Genomic DNA, 14,912 nt, shown 5'->3' on the forward strand with positions numbered 1-14,912 from the left:
ACAATTGAATGTAATAGTATACGCAAGTTGAGATATTCCAGAACCACCATGTGGTTGAATGCTCAAAAATGTCAGTTACTAAACTGGGGTGTGTGAGTGGGGAGAACAGAAGATGATCAAATCATGTTTTTTTTAATATATATTTTTTTTAAAGTGAATTTCAAACCAGGGGTGTTAATGCAATGAAACTGTGTTTTCTGTATATCCAAGAATAGTAAAATATACTTTTAACGCAATGTGTAGCTGTTTGTTGGTTGTTCCAGCTGAAAATTTCATGTTTCTCAGTCTAGCTTGATGTGGGCTTATTATTCTGGGCTGACTGCCCAGAAATATTTGATCGAGGCAAGCTTAACATTTGACATGACTTTGGGAGCCTTGCACTCTCGCCTTACTCTTTTTTTTAAATAAAATTTATTTACAAGACACAAAATGATTTGCAAAATTTCCGTTCAATGTTTAATATATCCTCTGCATCCATGTACAATTTGGAAATACTGACGGCAGAGCATTGCTTAGTTCTCTCCGCTTGCTCCATTCATAGAAACATAGGAACAGGAGTAGACCATTCAGCTGCTTGAACCTGTGCCTTAATCTTAGTTTGATCCATAATTTTATTCAGTTATAGGCCTTTTTGCACCAGCCATCTTGCGTTCCCATCCTTGAAGGTGTTGGTGGGGAGCTCACTGAGACCAGTAGCGCAGTGCGTAACAACAGTAATGAAAGATCAAACAGATCTTAGGACTCTTGCCAGAGGGATAGAGCACAGATCCCAGGAGACACTAAAATGGCTACAATGTACAGTGTGCAATTCTGGACAGCATATTAGAGCAAGGGAATGGGGCCGGTGCAGAAAGAGACACCCGGGCTGATGCTTGGTTGAAGAGCTTGCGATTGATAGCTCCAGGTCATTTCTTCTCCAGAGTAAGCAAGTACAATATTCAAAATTCTGAAGTGAATGGATAAATTGAACCTACAGTCAGTGTTAGTAATTACTCAAACTGGTTTACTATGTGTTGGTTTCTTGTCCAACCTGTGAAATTCAAAGTTTAATAGGGCATTAAAAATTATTTTGTACTTCTTTGCTAACATTGCTACTTAACAACAAAACAAAGACACAATTTCATAAATGAGCATTATCTTTATTTTAATGCCATGAGTTGGTGGAAGGGGGTGATTGTAATAAGTAATCAGCTTTTGAATTTGTGAAGGTACATGGTGCAGTATGAACAGTGATGCGTGCTTGAATTTGCTACTGAGCAATTGTCTGGTTTAAAGCTCAAATTTTTTCTCCAGTCATAATGTAATGACATCAAGAGGGCAAAGATGTAAAATACTTTTACATAAAAATTAAAAATGCTCCCCTTTTCGCTGGAGAGGGTGGGAGAGAGAGAATGAATTGCTGTCAAAAGTACCATCTATTTCATTGGTAAAGCAACAGTGCAGGCTTATCTCTTGTGATTCAGATTTGCAATAGTTAAAACTGTCATTTCCTCAGTTGCTTTGGATTTTGTTCAAAAGCAACAGCATTAGCTGAGATACAGTGTGAACTGTTCTCTCTGCATTGGTGGAGGCAGGGGAGGGCAGGACTTGATGTAAAAAATTTTTTTTTCGAATTGCATATCTATTCTGAAATAGAAAGCTGCACATTGCCAATATGTAGCATTATTATCCACTTAGTCTGAATCCCAACAGATTGGAAATTTAAAATTGAGCTAGATAAATTTCTGTCCGTTAAGATTGAGAGTGAAGTGTCTTTCTACCTTCTTAGCATGCATCTTCAGATGTGGAAAGGATGATTCTGGGCAACAAGTGTGATGTGAATGAGAAAAGGCAGGTGTCAAAAGAGCAAGGAGAGAAGGTAAGGCTGTACACAATTGTTCATCTTTAATTTAAGGCTGAGTAATGAGACTCGGGTATAAATTGGCCTCATTTCTACATGATGCTTTTAATCATTATTGTTGCCTTTTCCAGTTAGCGATAGATTATGGGATTAAGTTCCTGGAGACCAGTGCAAAATCCAGCTTGAATGTTGAAGAGGTAAGAAATCTGGGGAAGTATTTACATACTAATCACACTGACAAATGTACATGCTTGTTACACAGTCTGAACTAAACCATAGAGTCATAGTCATTTATGGAACATTCAGTCCATCGAGTCCATGCCGGCTCTCCACAGATGGTCCAGTCAGTCCCACTCCCCTACTTGATCTCCATAGGCCTGCAAGTTTATTTCCTTCACGTTGCCATCCCCCAGTTTCTTTTTGAAGTTATTGATTGTCTCTGCATCCTGTTTATATTGAACATAACGCAGATCCTGAAATTCTGATATGTGACTACAGCATAACAAGTTTACTTAGGCAGTTTCCATTCAAAATATGGACACTTATAATGAAAAATTAACTACATACAAATTTTTATTATTAACAGATCATTCTGTTAGTGATTATAAACTGTTCCATAATTTAACGGGCCTCCTTTAAACAAACCTTATCCCCCTACAATCTGACAGTCGAGCATTTATTATCAACTAGCCGAGACCCACAAAACATTTGCGGCCATATTAGTATCTTTATTGCAATAGTACTTCTTTAAATACAGGATTTTAAGTTATTCTTTCCCCAAAGACTTTTAATAGAATCGAAACTTCTCCCTCTGGACAAAGCTGTCCATGTGTATGACTTGTTTACAGTCATAGAATATAAAAGTCCAATTAGGAACTGTTTTCTCCTGTGTTGAAAAGGCAGGTTTACTTCTGATGGGCTCAATATTATTCTCGGAATAAATACTCTGTTTCCTTGAAATCCATCTGTTATAATTTCAGCATCTATCGTCGAAGAAAACAGCTTCCTGACTACCAGTCTTGTTCCATGACAAAGTTCTTGTTTAAAATTCAAGTTTCGTAGCAACATTACAACTGTTTCTTTCTTGAGTCTAAGTTTGTGTGGTGGCATGACCGTTAGGAGTTTGTCTGTGTAGAAACTCTGTAGGGTTTACACTGTTATCATCATCATCATCTATAGAATCAATGCTGATGTATTCTTTTAATTCATCTGACAACTTTTCTAAAACATTTTCATTCAAATCTCTTGAATCTTGATTTTTAGCACAAAGAATAGCTTTCGAATATAGGATGTATCAAATAATAGTCCCTGCCATTTTCACACTTAATCAATTTCATCATCTCATTCCCTCTTATGCCATTCCATCCTTGTGTAATCTCTCTTATGCCATGCCCATCCATTGCTTCCATTCTCACAAACAATCTCTCCAAAGGGTAACGTTGTTGGGCTCCCTTTACTTTCCGCTGGTGGTGTTCTCCACCAACCCTGCATGTGTGTTATTGGTTCCAGCCCTCCGCAAGCCTTCAACAGACACGCCCCTTAAACTAATATTATTAGATTTGCCCTGTGCAGTGCTGTATAACCTGAGGGTTAACACTTGCCCCAATTGGATAAAGGCTCACTGGAACTCCAAATAAAATAAGTCTAACTGAGTCTGTAACTGTAAAAGCTGCTTCGCACACATCACACTGGGGGTACCTAGATGAGGAAAAGTGGGGAGGGGGAGCAACTGTGAAGGGGGTTCTGCTGGATCAGGAAAGTCATCAGATTACTGTATTTTCCATATTTCTTGACTTAATTTTGTGTTTCTGCTGCTCCATACTAATTTGTTTCACAATTATACTACTGTTTCCCTTTGAGTAGCTGACACTCTCTATCAGAAGTTAGGATGAAGGGCTCTGGGAGTCGGTCATAGAGTTTCAGAGCCATTAGATTAATCGTTGTTGACAGCAAAATTAATTTGACGAAATTTGATGAAAACATGTAGCCTTGAAACTATGTTTGTGCCTTTCTTTCCAGTCCTTATTTGAAGCTGTCTGATTGGGATTCTACCATGTCAGTAGCGTTGAACCACCCCCCCCCCCCCCCCCCCCCCCCCCCCCCATTGGCTAATTGTTGCCAATGATGTAACTGCAGCTATCTCCTTGCAACATCTGTACTGCCTTGACGCTATGGAGTGCTGCTCTCTCATGTCCATCACCATGGCACTGCCTGCTTCCGTTTGCACTTTAATCTGTGGCACTGTGGACATTACATCAACTCAAATTGCCCCTCCTCCTTTGCCCACACAGTTACCTCTGGTGTACCCTAGGGTTCCTTTGTTGGCTTTGTCCTTCATAATTTACATGCCACCTATTGGTGTTGTCAAGGAGCATGGGGTCAGCTTTCAAATGGATGCTGACACTCAACTGTGCCTCACCAGTCCTCCTTTGAGTCTTTGGCATTTGCCTCCATCTGCAGCTGCTTAGTTAACATTAAGACCTGGATAAACAAGAATTTCCTCTAGATCATTTCTAACGCTGAAGCTGTTCTGCTCAATCCCAACGTCCCACCCTGGTTGCCACCTCAGCTTCGGCCCACTGGTGTGGAATCCTGACTATTGCTTCCTTTCTCGCATCCAATGAGATACAAAGACCTATCTCTTCCACCTCTGCAGTAACTCTTGCCTCTGAGGCTTTCTTCTCTTTTTCTTCCCCCTTTCCTAATTACTGGGGCCTGCTCCTAATTTTCCTGTTTACTGGGGCCCTCCCTGAAACCTTAATTGATACTTCTCTCACTTTGCTGTTGGACTTCTCACCAATTTCCTTATGTATGCCCCTTATCAATTGCAATTGACCCAGAATGCCAGAGTCTGTGTTCTCACCAACACTAAGGCCACATTTCCCCCTATGTGTGATGGTTGGGAGTGGAATGGAGCAGAGACCTGCAAACGAGATTGAATAGTCAAGAGTGTCAAAGCCAGTAGTGAAATTGAGTAGGGACGGTGTCCTCAACCATATTAAGGCCATATTCCCATCATGAAGCTCTACTGGTCTACATTATGCTTTTTTTTTTCATGGGAATCAATTTTTATTTTATAAAAATCCAGAGTAAAAAAACCCCAAAAAGAACATTTAAATACAGGAAACGTGCAAGTGCCTGAGTGGCGAGCGTGGGTCAGTCTACAATAATCAGCTCATCCAGTCCCCAGTCCCCGTAGCTTCCGTCTGGCAGTTATCTTCGGATAATGATTGGAATCTTTTGTGTTTTCAGTTCTTTCATTGCGATCTGCAGAGGGTCTGTCTCCCCTTCCAGCTCCACCATGACTGGTGCGCACATCGCTATTTGAAGAGCGCGTGTTCCCAGTACTTGGGCTCTCTCATACTTGGTCATGTATGACATTGTGATCCTTTTCCGATTGACCTGCTGGCCATCTGCCGCGGGAAGAATCTCCACATTTTCACGGTCCTCCTTATCCGGATCATCCAAATCATCTCCATCAAAATTGTCCTCATTGTCCGACATGGTAGCGGCTCCACAGCTCCTTCAACAGCAAGGCGCCAGGTAATGAAACAGCTGCTTTTTTCCCCCAAAAAATATTCTTCTTCTTTGGCCTCCTTTATCTCGAGAGACAATGGGTAAGCGCCTGGAGGTGGTCAGTGGTGTGTGGAGCAACGCCTGGAGTGGCTATAAAGGCCAAAAAATATACTTTATTCATAAATCTGTTTTTTTTAAAAAAATTACAGAACAGTTCAAAACAGCACCAAGTTGACATTCCAACAAGTGCAAAGGAAATCAGTTTTCTACAATATAGGAGTGAGTTGCCTCACAACCTTCCATTCCGTTTTATATGCCATGTACATTTTACAGCTAAACCATATTCAGTGTATACAGCCCGAGGGGTTTTCCATGGATCCAGCCCCTCAGTTCACTATGGCGGGAGGACCTGACACTGTGGTCTTTTCCCATTGAGCCTTTGCAGCGGCTGCCCCAAGCTTTAGTGCATCCCTCAGCATGTAGTCCTAGACCTTGGAATGTGCCAGTCTGCAACACTTGGTCGTGGACAACTCTTTGCGCTGGAAGACCAGCAAGTTTCGGGCAGATCAAAGTGTCTTTCACTGAATTGATGGTCCTCCAGCAGCAGTTGATGTTTATCTCGGCGTGCGTCCCTGGGAACAGCACGTAGAGCACAGACTCCTGTGTTACAGTGCTGCTTGGGATGAATCTCGACAAATACCACTGCATCTCTTTCCACACCTGCTTTGCAAAGACACATTACAGAAGGAGGTGGGCGACAGTCTCCCATATTCCCTACCACCTACCTACACTAGGGGCAATTTACAATGGCCAATTTATCTATCACCTGCAAGTCTTTTGGCTGTGGGAGGAAACCGGAGCACCCGGCGAAAACCCACGCGGTCCCAGGGAGAACTTGCAAACTCCGCACAGGCAGTACCCAGAATTGAACCCAGGTCCCTGGAGCTGTGAGGCTGCAGTGCTATCCACTGCGCCACTGTGCTGCCCCCATGTTGGGGGTGCTGGGCATCTCGCTGGATTTGGCAGTTTGGGGCGCGCTGGGGGGCTTTATCTTGCTGCTCCTTTGAGTTCTACTGCTTCTTTTGCAGGTGCCATTGTTCCGGCCCTTCCTCGTCCAATGAGGAGGAACAGCCAGAGTCCATCTCAGACGGTAGCCTCCGCTTGCCACTGGTTTGGGTGGTGGCCTGTTCCTTTTTTCGGAGGTTTCTTCTTTGTGGTTTTCCTTTGTGCCACTTGCCACTGACCAGTTTGTCCATCTGCTGCCTCCTCCTCCATTGATTCTGTCGAGGTGGGGTTTCTGGGCATGTGTTGTAGCCACCTCCCCTTTTCCTTCTCAGGTAGACTTTCCTCACTGTGGGGAGGGTTGCTTGTCTCCTTCCCAGCACCAGATGCATTCACCGTTCCTTCTCCCGGCCTTTCCTTGGACCTTGCCGCCTGAGCATAACTGAGGCAGCGTTTGGGGCAGGTTTTGTAGAGGTGGCCTGCCGCACCGCACAAGTTGCAACACTTACTCTGTTTATAGTTCTTGGTCTGGCCTTCCTTCTTGCAGTTCTTGCTGACGACTGTGCTTCAGTTGGCTGCCACGTGACCAGATTTGCCACAGGTGCGACAAACTCTGGGCTGCCCAAGAAGCCTCAACTTCTCCCATAGTGAAGCTGGAGGGGGGAATGGATGATGGCTCCGTTGGCATCGACCTTCAAGGTCACCTTAACCTGCTGCTTGCTGGTCCAAATCCCAAAGGGGTCCTTGACAGCAGTACTGCTGCTGGCCATCTCAACGTACCTGGCGAGGCAGGTGAGTACATCCACTGCAGGAACGTGGGGGTGTCGAGGTGAATTGTCACCACACGGTCGCGTTGCGACAACAGTGTGAAGAGTGGCTGCACTGTGAGGATCAACAATGGCGCCTGGTTTCCCTTCTCCTTGAACATATTCAGGAACTTGATGCATCCCGCCACATTCTTGAACCTCACGTCGAAATATCCACTGCTGGGGAAGTCCTGCAGGCAGAAGGTGTCTGCAGCTTGGAACCCACAGCAATCAATATGGATTTTCTGCTGCTGGCTGTTCCTTTGGTGGCCTGTTCTTCACTAGTATCCTTTCCCTCTGTACCTCTGCCTTGCCACCTCCCTTTTTTTATACTTCAGTCTCCCTGCCCACTTGGTTTGGTTTTCACACTGCTGTAACCTGCTCCAAGAAGCTTGTTTTACAAACTAAATGTAATATTAATTTAATTTCGTTGAAGTTGATGCAACTAATGTTTCAAAATGCTATGTTAAAAGTGTAGTTTGGTGATAAGGTGAAATGGGACAAGATCATATCCATGCATACGATAAACTTTAAACCAATCACTTCTTAGAACATCAAGCACAATATCTTTACAAAACTAAAGATACATCTCTCTCTACAAGTTCATTTCCATCTATAGACTATCTGGGTCTGAATAAGCAAAATCTATTTACGAGGGGGCTGTCAGTCATGCTGATTTAGTGAAGGAGCAGTGGGCAGATTAATCCTGCAACTGCTGGTCTTCCTTTTTAAAAAATGTTATGAGAAAAATTATTCATTTGCAACAAAACGATTTAGATAATTAACTGTGTGGTTCATGATCTCCTGAAATCAAAACTACTGTATCTGTGGAACGCACCAAATTTCCCTCCAAAATTGCAAATCTTTGGAATCTTGGACAAAACCTAATGTAACCCATTTTGGGTAAAATGAAGAGTGGATTTCTGAAAAGCCAGGACTGCAGTGTTTACAAAACCACAACCACTTTTAACTTGGAGACACAAGTTAGCTATGGAAATAATTCCAGATGGGCTTATGAATTGTTGGCATGTTCTAAACACTTCAGTTAAAAGTTTCCTGTTGAGTTAAGTTTTTTTTTTTATCTGCACAAGGGAGAAACTAAACCCGTAAGGAAATGCTGCTGTTGTGTTGGTGTGAACCCTGGCTTGTGGCAGTAAGTTCATGGAGTTAACGCTTTGCACATCAATTTGAACATTTGTATGAAATCACACAGAAGACTGTGTAAAAATATCCATTTTATCCCTTGTCGCGTGCAGGCAGAATGCAGCCTTCATGGATTATATACTGTTTTTGAGAAAAAGCTGGCTGCAGACACGCCTGTTTCTAGCTTTAACTGGGTGGGAAGTGTACATAGCTCACATCGTAATACTTAATAACTGTCAGGAAACTTTTATCTTTTTTGGGGTTGTGGTATTAAATGTGCAGAATTTAGCAACATGATTGCATTTCCTGAATGACAGGTGCATTGAAAGCACAGTTATGCATGTAATGATTTATTTTCTTTGCAGGCATTTATTACACTTGCACGAGATATCATGACCAAGATGAACAGGAAAATGGTACGTAAATACTTCGGAAGCAACAAGGTTATGTTTTTAGAACTTGGTATCCAGATGCAGTTTCAAATGCTGAGAACCAGCTGTGTCCACTTGGAGTGCCTGTAAATAGCAATGATCTGATGAGTTTTCACCTGACCTTTGTAGTACATGTTTTCCCCCCAGTTTTCTTAACTCTACTACATGTCTGCCCACATATGAGGCTCTCCTTCACTGCTGGACTCTGTCAAATGATCAGAAGCTGGTAGTTGCTCTACCTACCACTTCAAGTTCTCTATTGTGACAGACTTGTTCATGAAGAGTGACTGAGTCAATGCACTCCTCTACACTTACGCTGTCTCTAGGTGAACTTTCAAACCATTGGCAGTAATCTTTTTGTGCTAGTATTTATTTTGCGGCTTCTGTTTCTTGTCATTGGTTAATTCTTTTGTGAGCTGCTTAGTTTCCTATTGTGTACATATTTTAAATTAACATGAAACTAACTTTTAATCAATATAACAATGATGACATTCAAAGGAAATCCCCAAAGTAAGTTATCTTACAAAAGCTTGAGTACAGTTGAACAAATCCTTCTGCTCTCCTTCACATATAATGGGGACATAAACTTCACAACAAGGAAGTATTGACTTGCTGTCCATTTTAAGAGACTGTGCAGAGCCCCACCACTTTCACCAATTGTCCATGTGACCATCTTCAAAACTTTTACTGCTGCTGTCAGTCTTGCAAAGAGAATGTGTCCTGAGAGGAACGTCCGTTTGTAATTATGCTGGTGAGTGGGCTGGCACAGCATGGTGCCAGGCAGTATACAAACCCTTATTTGTGACATGACATTCCACCAAAATTCTTATAAAGGTAATGTGTTCCCTAGATGTCTTTAAGAAGTGGTTACCTATCTACCACTTATCTGAAATTCCCCAGTGCCAAGAAGGTAGGAGCCTATGTTGGGTGGGCTAATCATATCTTAAAACAAAATAATACCTGAGCATGAGACCCACACTCCTACAGTGTTCAAATTGACATCTTTACCCAAAGAGTAGTTACTGTCTTAGCACTGCTAACTGTTTTGGAATTTGGTATTCTTGCATTTTGAACTGAGGCAGCTGATGATATGGTGGGTCAATGGATGGTCTGCCCCAATAGCCTCTTGTACCAACTTGAAAGAGCAGTTATCATTGCGAATTATCAAAGATATTCAACTCAGTCAAATTAGAGCAACAATACCCATCACACTTCAGTGCTGAAAGCTGCTATCCCCATGCATCCTTTGGAAAGGGTAGGAAAAAGCACGAGTGTCATGACCAACTTGCACAAATCTGCTTGGCAAAGTTTTACAAGTGTCTGTGTCTCTTATGCATAAAACCACAGTGAGCTCAGTCTCAGTTGTTCTCTCATGAGGATTTGCTAAATGGAGGCCTCACATTTCCACAGGAAAGGCAGCTCTGCCCTCCATCCTGGTACTCTCAAGGCCATTTTATCGGGATCGTACCATAAAACTGTCCCAAATATCTTGTGCAGTTGCATAATTGCAGATGTTGTGTGCTGCTCATATCGAACCTTAGTTTTGGAATGGTGCCTGCAGCAGCATACCTGGCTTAGTTTCTTGTATATTGCTTGCTAAGTTCCAGCTGTCCATCAGGTTTCTATCACAAGAGCACAGCCATTGCTGAAGTAACAAATCCCAAACAAGAGCCAGAGGTGACCTGGAATGATAGCTCTTGGGGCTACTTGGTGTCTCATTGTGTAGGGATTGTTAATTCCTATTAGCTATTGCCCCAAGATCCCTGGATTTAATTTTTTTTTAAATTCATTCATGGGATGTAGGCGTCACTGGCCAGGCCAGCATTTATTGCCCATCCCTAATTGCCCTTGAGAAGGTGGGGGTGAGCTGCCTTCTTGAACCACTGCAGTCCATTTGGGGTAGGTATACCCACAATGCTGTTAGGAAGGGAGTTCCAGGATTTTGACCCAGCGACAGTGAAGGAACGGCGATATAGTTCCAAGTCAGGATGGTGTGTGACTTGGAGGGGAACTTGCAGGTGGTGGTGTTCCCATGTATTTGCTGCCCTTGTCCTTTTATTTATTTATTTATTTATTTATTTAGAGATGCAGCACTGAAAGTTGGTAGAGGTCGCGGGTTTGAAAGGTGCTGTCTAAGGAGCCTTGGTGCATTGCTGCAACGCATCTTGTAGATGGTACACACTGCTGCCACTGTGTCGGTGGTGGAGGGAGTGAATGTTTGTAGATAGGGTGCCAATCAAGCGGGCTGCTTTGTCCTGGATGGTGTCGAGCTTCTTGAGTGTTGTTGGAGCTGCACCCATCCAGGCAAGTGGAGAGTATTCCATCGCACTCCTGACTTGTGCCTTGTAGATGATAGACAGGCTTTAGGGAGTCAGGAGGTGAGTTACTCGCCTCAGGATTCCTAGCCTCTGACCTGCTCTTGTAGCCATGGTATTTATGTGGCTACTCCAGTTCAGTTTCTGGTCAATGGTAGCCCCTAATGTGTTGATAGTGGGGGATTCAGCGATGGTAATGCCGTTGAATGTCAAGGGGAGATAGTTAGATTCTCTCTTGTTGGAGATGGTCATTGCCTGGCACTTGTGTGGCGCGAATGTTACTTGCCACTTATCAGCCCAAGCCTGGATATTGTCTAGGTCTTGCTGCATTTCTACAAGGACTGCTTCAGTATCTGAGGAGTCATGAATGGTGCTGAATATTGTGCAATCATCAGCGAACATCCCCACTTCTGTCCTTATGATTGAAGGAAGATCATTGATGAAGCAGCTGAAGATGGTTGGGCCTAGGACACTACCCTGAGGAACTCCTGCATTGATGTCCTGGAGCTCAGATGATTGACCTCCAACAAACACAACTGTCTTCCTTTGCACTAGGTATGACTCCAGCCAGCGGAGGGTTTTCCCCCTGATTCCCATTGCCCTTAGTTTTGCTAGGACTCCTTGATGCCATACTCGGTCAAATGCTACCTTGATGTCAAGGGCAGTCACTCTCACCTCACCTCTTGAGTTCAGCTCTTTTGTCCATGTTTGAACCAACGCTGTAATGAGGTCAGGAGCTGAGTGGCCCTGGCGGAACCCAAACTGAGCGTCACTGAGTAGGTTATTGCTAAGTAAGTGCCGCTTGATGGCACTGTTGATGACACCTTCCATCACTTTACTGATGATTGAGAGTAGGCTGATGGGGCAGTAATTGGCCGGGTTGGTCTTGTCCTGCTTTTTGTGTACAGGACATACCTGGGCAATTTTCCACATTGCAGGATAGATGCCAGTGTTGTAGCTGTACTGGGACAGCTTGGCTAGGGGCGCGGCAAGTTCTGGAGCACAGGTCTTCAGTACTATTGCCGGAATATTGTCAGGGCCCATAGCTTTTGCAGTATCCAGTGCCTTCAGTCGTTTCTTGATATCACGCGGAGTGAATCGAATTGGTTGAAGTCTGGCATCTGTGATGCTGGGGACTTCAGGAGGAGGCTGAGATGGATCATCAACTCGACACTTCTGGCTGAAGATTGTTGCAAATGCTTCAGCTTTATCTTTTGCACTGATGTGCTGGGCTCCCCCGTCATTGAGGATGGGGATATTTATGGAGCCACCTCCTCCAGTTAGTTGTTTAAATGTCCACCACCATTCACGGCTAGATGTGGCAGGACTGCAGAGCTTAGATCTGATCTGTTGGTTATGGGATCGCTTAGCTCTGTCTATCGTATGCTGCTTACGCAGTTTGGCATACAGGTAGTCCTGGGTTGTAGCTTCACCAGGTTGACACTTCATTTTGAGGTATGCCTGGTGCTGCTCCTAGCATGCCCTCCTGCACTCTTCATTGAAGTTTGGCAAGTTTCGGGAAGCTTGGATAACACGGGATATTGTGAGCCTAGTCAAAAAGAAAAAGGAAGCATTTGTAAGGGCTGGAAGGCTAGGAACAGATGAAGCACTTGAGGAATATAAAGACAGTAGGAAGGAACCTAAGCAAGGAGTTAGGGCTAAAAGGGGTCATGAAAAGTCATTGGCAAACAGGATTAAGAAAAATCCCAAGGCTTTTTATACGTATATAAAGAGCAAGAGGGTAACCAGGGAAAGGGTTGGCCCACTCAAGGACAGAGATGGGAATCTATGTGTGGAGCCAGAGGAAATAGGCGAGGTGCTAAATGAGTACTTTGCATCAGTATTCACCAAAGAGAAGGACTTGGTGGATGATGAGCCTAGGGAAGGGAGTGCAGATAGTCTCAGTCATCTCATTATCAAAAAGGAGGAGGTGTTGGGGGTCTTGCAAAGCATTAAGGTAGATAAGTCCCCAGGGCCTGATGGGATCTACCCTAGAATACTGAGGGAGGCAAGGGAGGAAATTGCTGGGGCCTTGACAGAAATCTTTGCATCCTCATTGGCTACAGGTGAGGTCCCAGAGGACTGGAGAAAAGCCAACGTTGTTCCTTTGTTTAAGAAGGGTGGCAAGGATAATCCAGAAAATTATAGGCTGGTGAGCCTTACGTCAGTGGTAGGGAAATTATTAGAGAGGATTCTTCGGGACAGGATTTACTCCCATTTGGAAACAAACGAACTTATTAGCGAGAGACAGCATGGTTTTGTGAAGGGGAGGTCGTGTCTTACTAATTTGATTGAGTTTTTTGAGGAAGTGACGAAGATGATTAATGAAGGAAGGGCAGTGGATGTTATCTATATGGACTTTAGTAAAGCCTTTGACAAGGTCCCGCATGGCAGACTGGTACAAAAGGTGAAGTCACACGGGATCAGAGGTGAGCTGGCAAGATGGATACAGAACTGGCTCAGTCATAGAAGACAGAGGGTATCAGCGGGTGGGTGTTTTTCTGAATGGAGGGATGTGACTAGTGGTGTTCCGCAGGGATCAGTGCTGGGACCTTTGCTGTTTGTAGTATATATAAATGATTTGGAGGAAAATGTAGCTGGTCTGATTAGTAAGTTTGCGGACGACACAAAGGTTGGTGGAGTTGCGGATAATGATGAGGATTGTCGGAGGATACAGCAGGATATAGATCGGTTGGAGACTTGGGCGGAGAAATGGCAGATGGAGTTTAATCCGGACAAATGTGAGGTAATGCATTTTGGAAGGTCTAATGCAGGTGGGAGGTATACAGTAAATGGCAGAACCCTTAGGAGTATTGACAGGCAGAGAGATCTGTGCGTACAGGTCCACAGGTCACTGAAAGTGGCAACGCAGGTGGATAAGGTAGTCAAGAAGGCATACGGCATGCTTGTCTTCATCGGTCGGGGCATAGTGTATAAAAATTGGCAAGTCATGTTGCAGCTATAAAGAACCTTAGTTAGGCCACACTTAGAATGCATGCAATTCTGGTCGCCACACTACCAGAAGGACGTGGAGGCTTTGGAGAGGGTACAGAGGAGGTTTCCCAGGATGTTGCCTGGTCTGGAGGGCATTAGCTATGAGGAGAGGTTGGAAAAACTCAGATTGTTTTCACTGGAACGACGGAGGTGGAGGGGTGACATGATAGAGGTTTACAAAGTTATGAGCGGCATGGACAGAGTGGATAGTCAGAAGCTTTTTCCCAGGGTGGAAGAGTCAGTTACTAGGGGACGTAGGTTTAAGGTGCGAGTGGCAAAGTTTAGAGGGGATGTGCGAGGCAAGCTTTTTACACAGAGGGTGGTGAGTGCCTGGAACTTGCTGCCAGGGGAGGTGGTGGAAGCAGATACAATAGCGACGTTTAAGAGATATCTTGACAAATACATGAATAGGAAGGGAATAGCGGGATATGGGCCCCGGAAGTGCAGAAGGTGTTAGTTTAGGCAGGCATCAAGATCGGTGCAGGCTTGGAGGGCCGAATGGCCTGTTCCTGTGCTATACTGTTCTTTGTTCTTTGTTTGAACCAGGGTTGGTCTCCTGGCTTGATGGTAATGGTAGAGTGGGGGATATGCCGGGCCATGAGGTTACAGATTGTGGTTGAGTACAATTCTGCTGCTGTTGCTGATGGCCCACAGTGCCTCATGGATGCACAGTTTTGCATTGCTAGATCTGTTTGAAATCTATCCCATTTAGCACGGTGATAGTGCCACACAACACGATGAGTGTATCCTCAATGTGAAGGTGGGACGTCGTCTCCAAAAGGACTGTGCGGTGGTCACTCCTACCAATACTGTCATGGACAGAAGCATCTGCGGCAGGCAGATTGGTGAGGACGAGGTCAAGTAT

At 44.1% G+C, this 14,912-nt stretch overlaps 1 protein-coding gene and 1 pseudogene across 2 annotated transcripts in view; one reads left to right on the forward strand and one right to left on the reverse strand.

Annotated features, from left to right (window-relative positions):
- The window catches only part of LOC137350584 (ras-related protein Rab-8B-like), a 61,382-nt gene that overhangs the window by 41,744 nt on the left and 4,726 nt on the right, over positions 1-14,912 (forward strand). For both annotated transcript variants that reach the window (XR_010969460.1, XM_068015256.1), the window contains exons 5-7: positions 1,769-1,858; positions 1,972-2,037; positions 8,673-8,723. Coding sequence is in view for 1 of the 2 variants with exons in the window: in XM_068015256.1 (XP_067871357.1) it covers positions 1,769-1,858; positions 1,972-2,037; positions 8,673-8,723 (207 nt within the window). In the remaining variant the exon portion in view is untranslated. The remainder of the gene's footprint in view (positions 1-1,768; positions 1,859-1,971; positions 2,038-8,672; positions 8,724-14,912) is intronic.
- LOC137350586 (DNA-directed RNA polymerases I, II, and III subunit RPABC2 pseudogene) overlaps positions 4,887-14,912 on the reverse strand; it is a 33,105-nt pseudogene continuing 23,079 nt past the window's right edge.

Source organism: Heterodontus francisci, chromosome 35 (genome assembly GCF_036365525.1).
Source record: "Heterodontus francisci isolate sHetFra1 chromosome 35, sHetFra1.hap1, whole genome shotgun sequence".
NCBI classification, from domain to species: Eukaryota; Metazoa; Chordata; class Chondrichthyes; order Heterodontiformes; family Heterodontidae; genus Heterodontus; species Heterodontus francisci.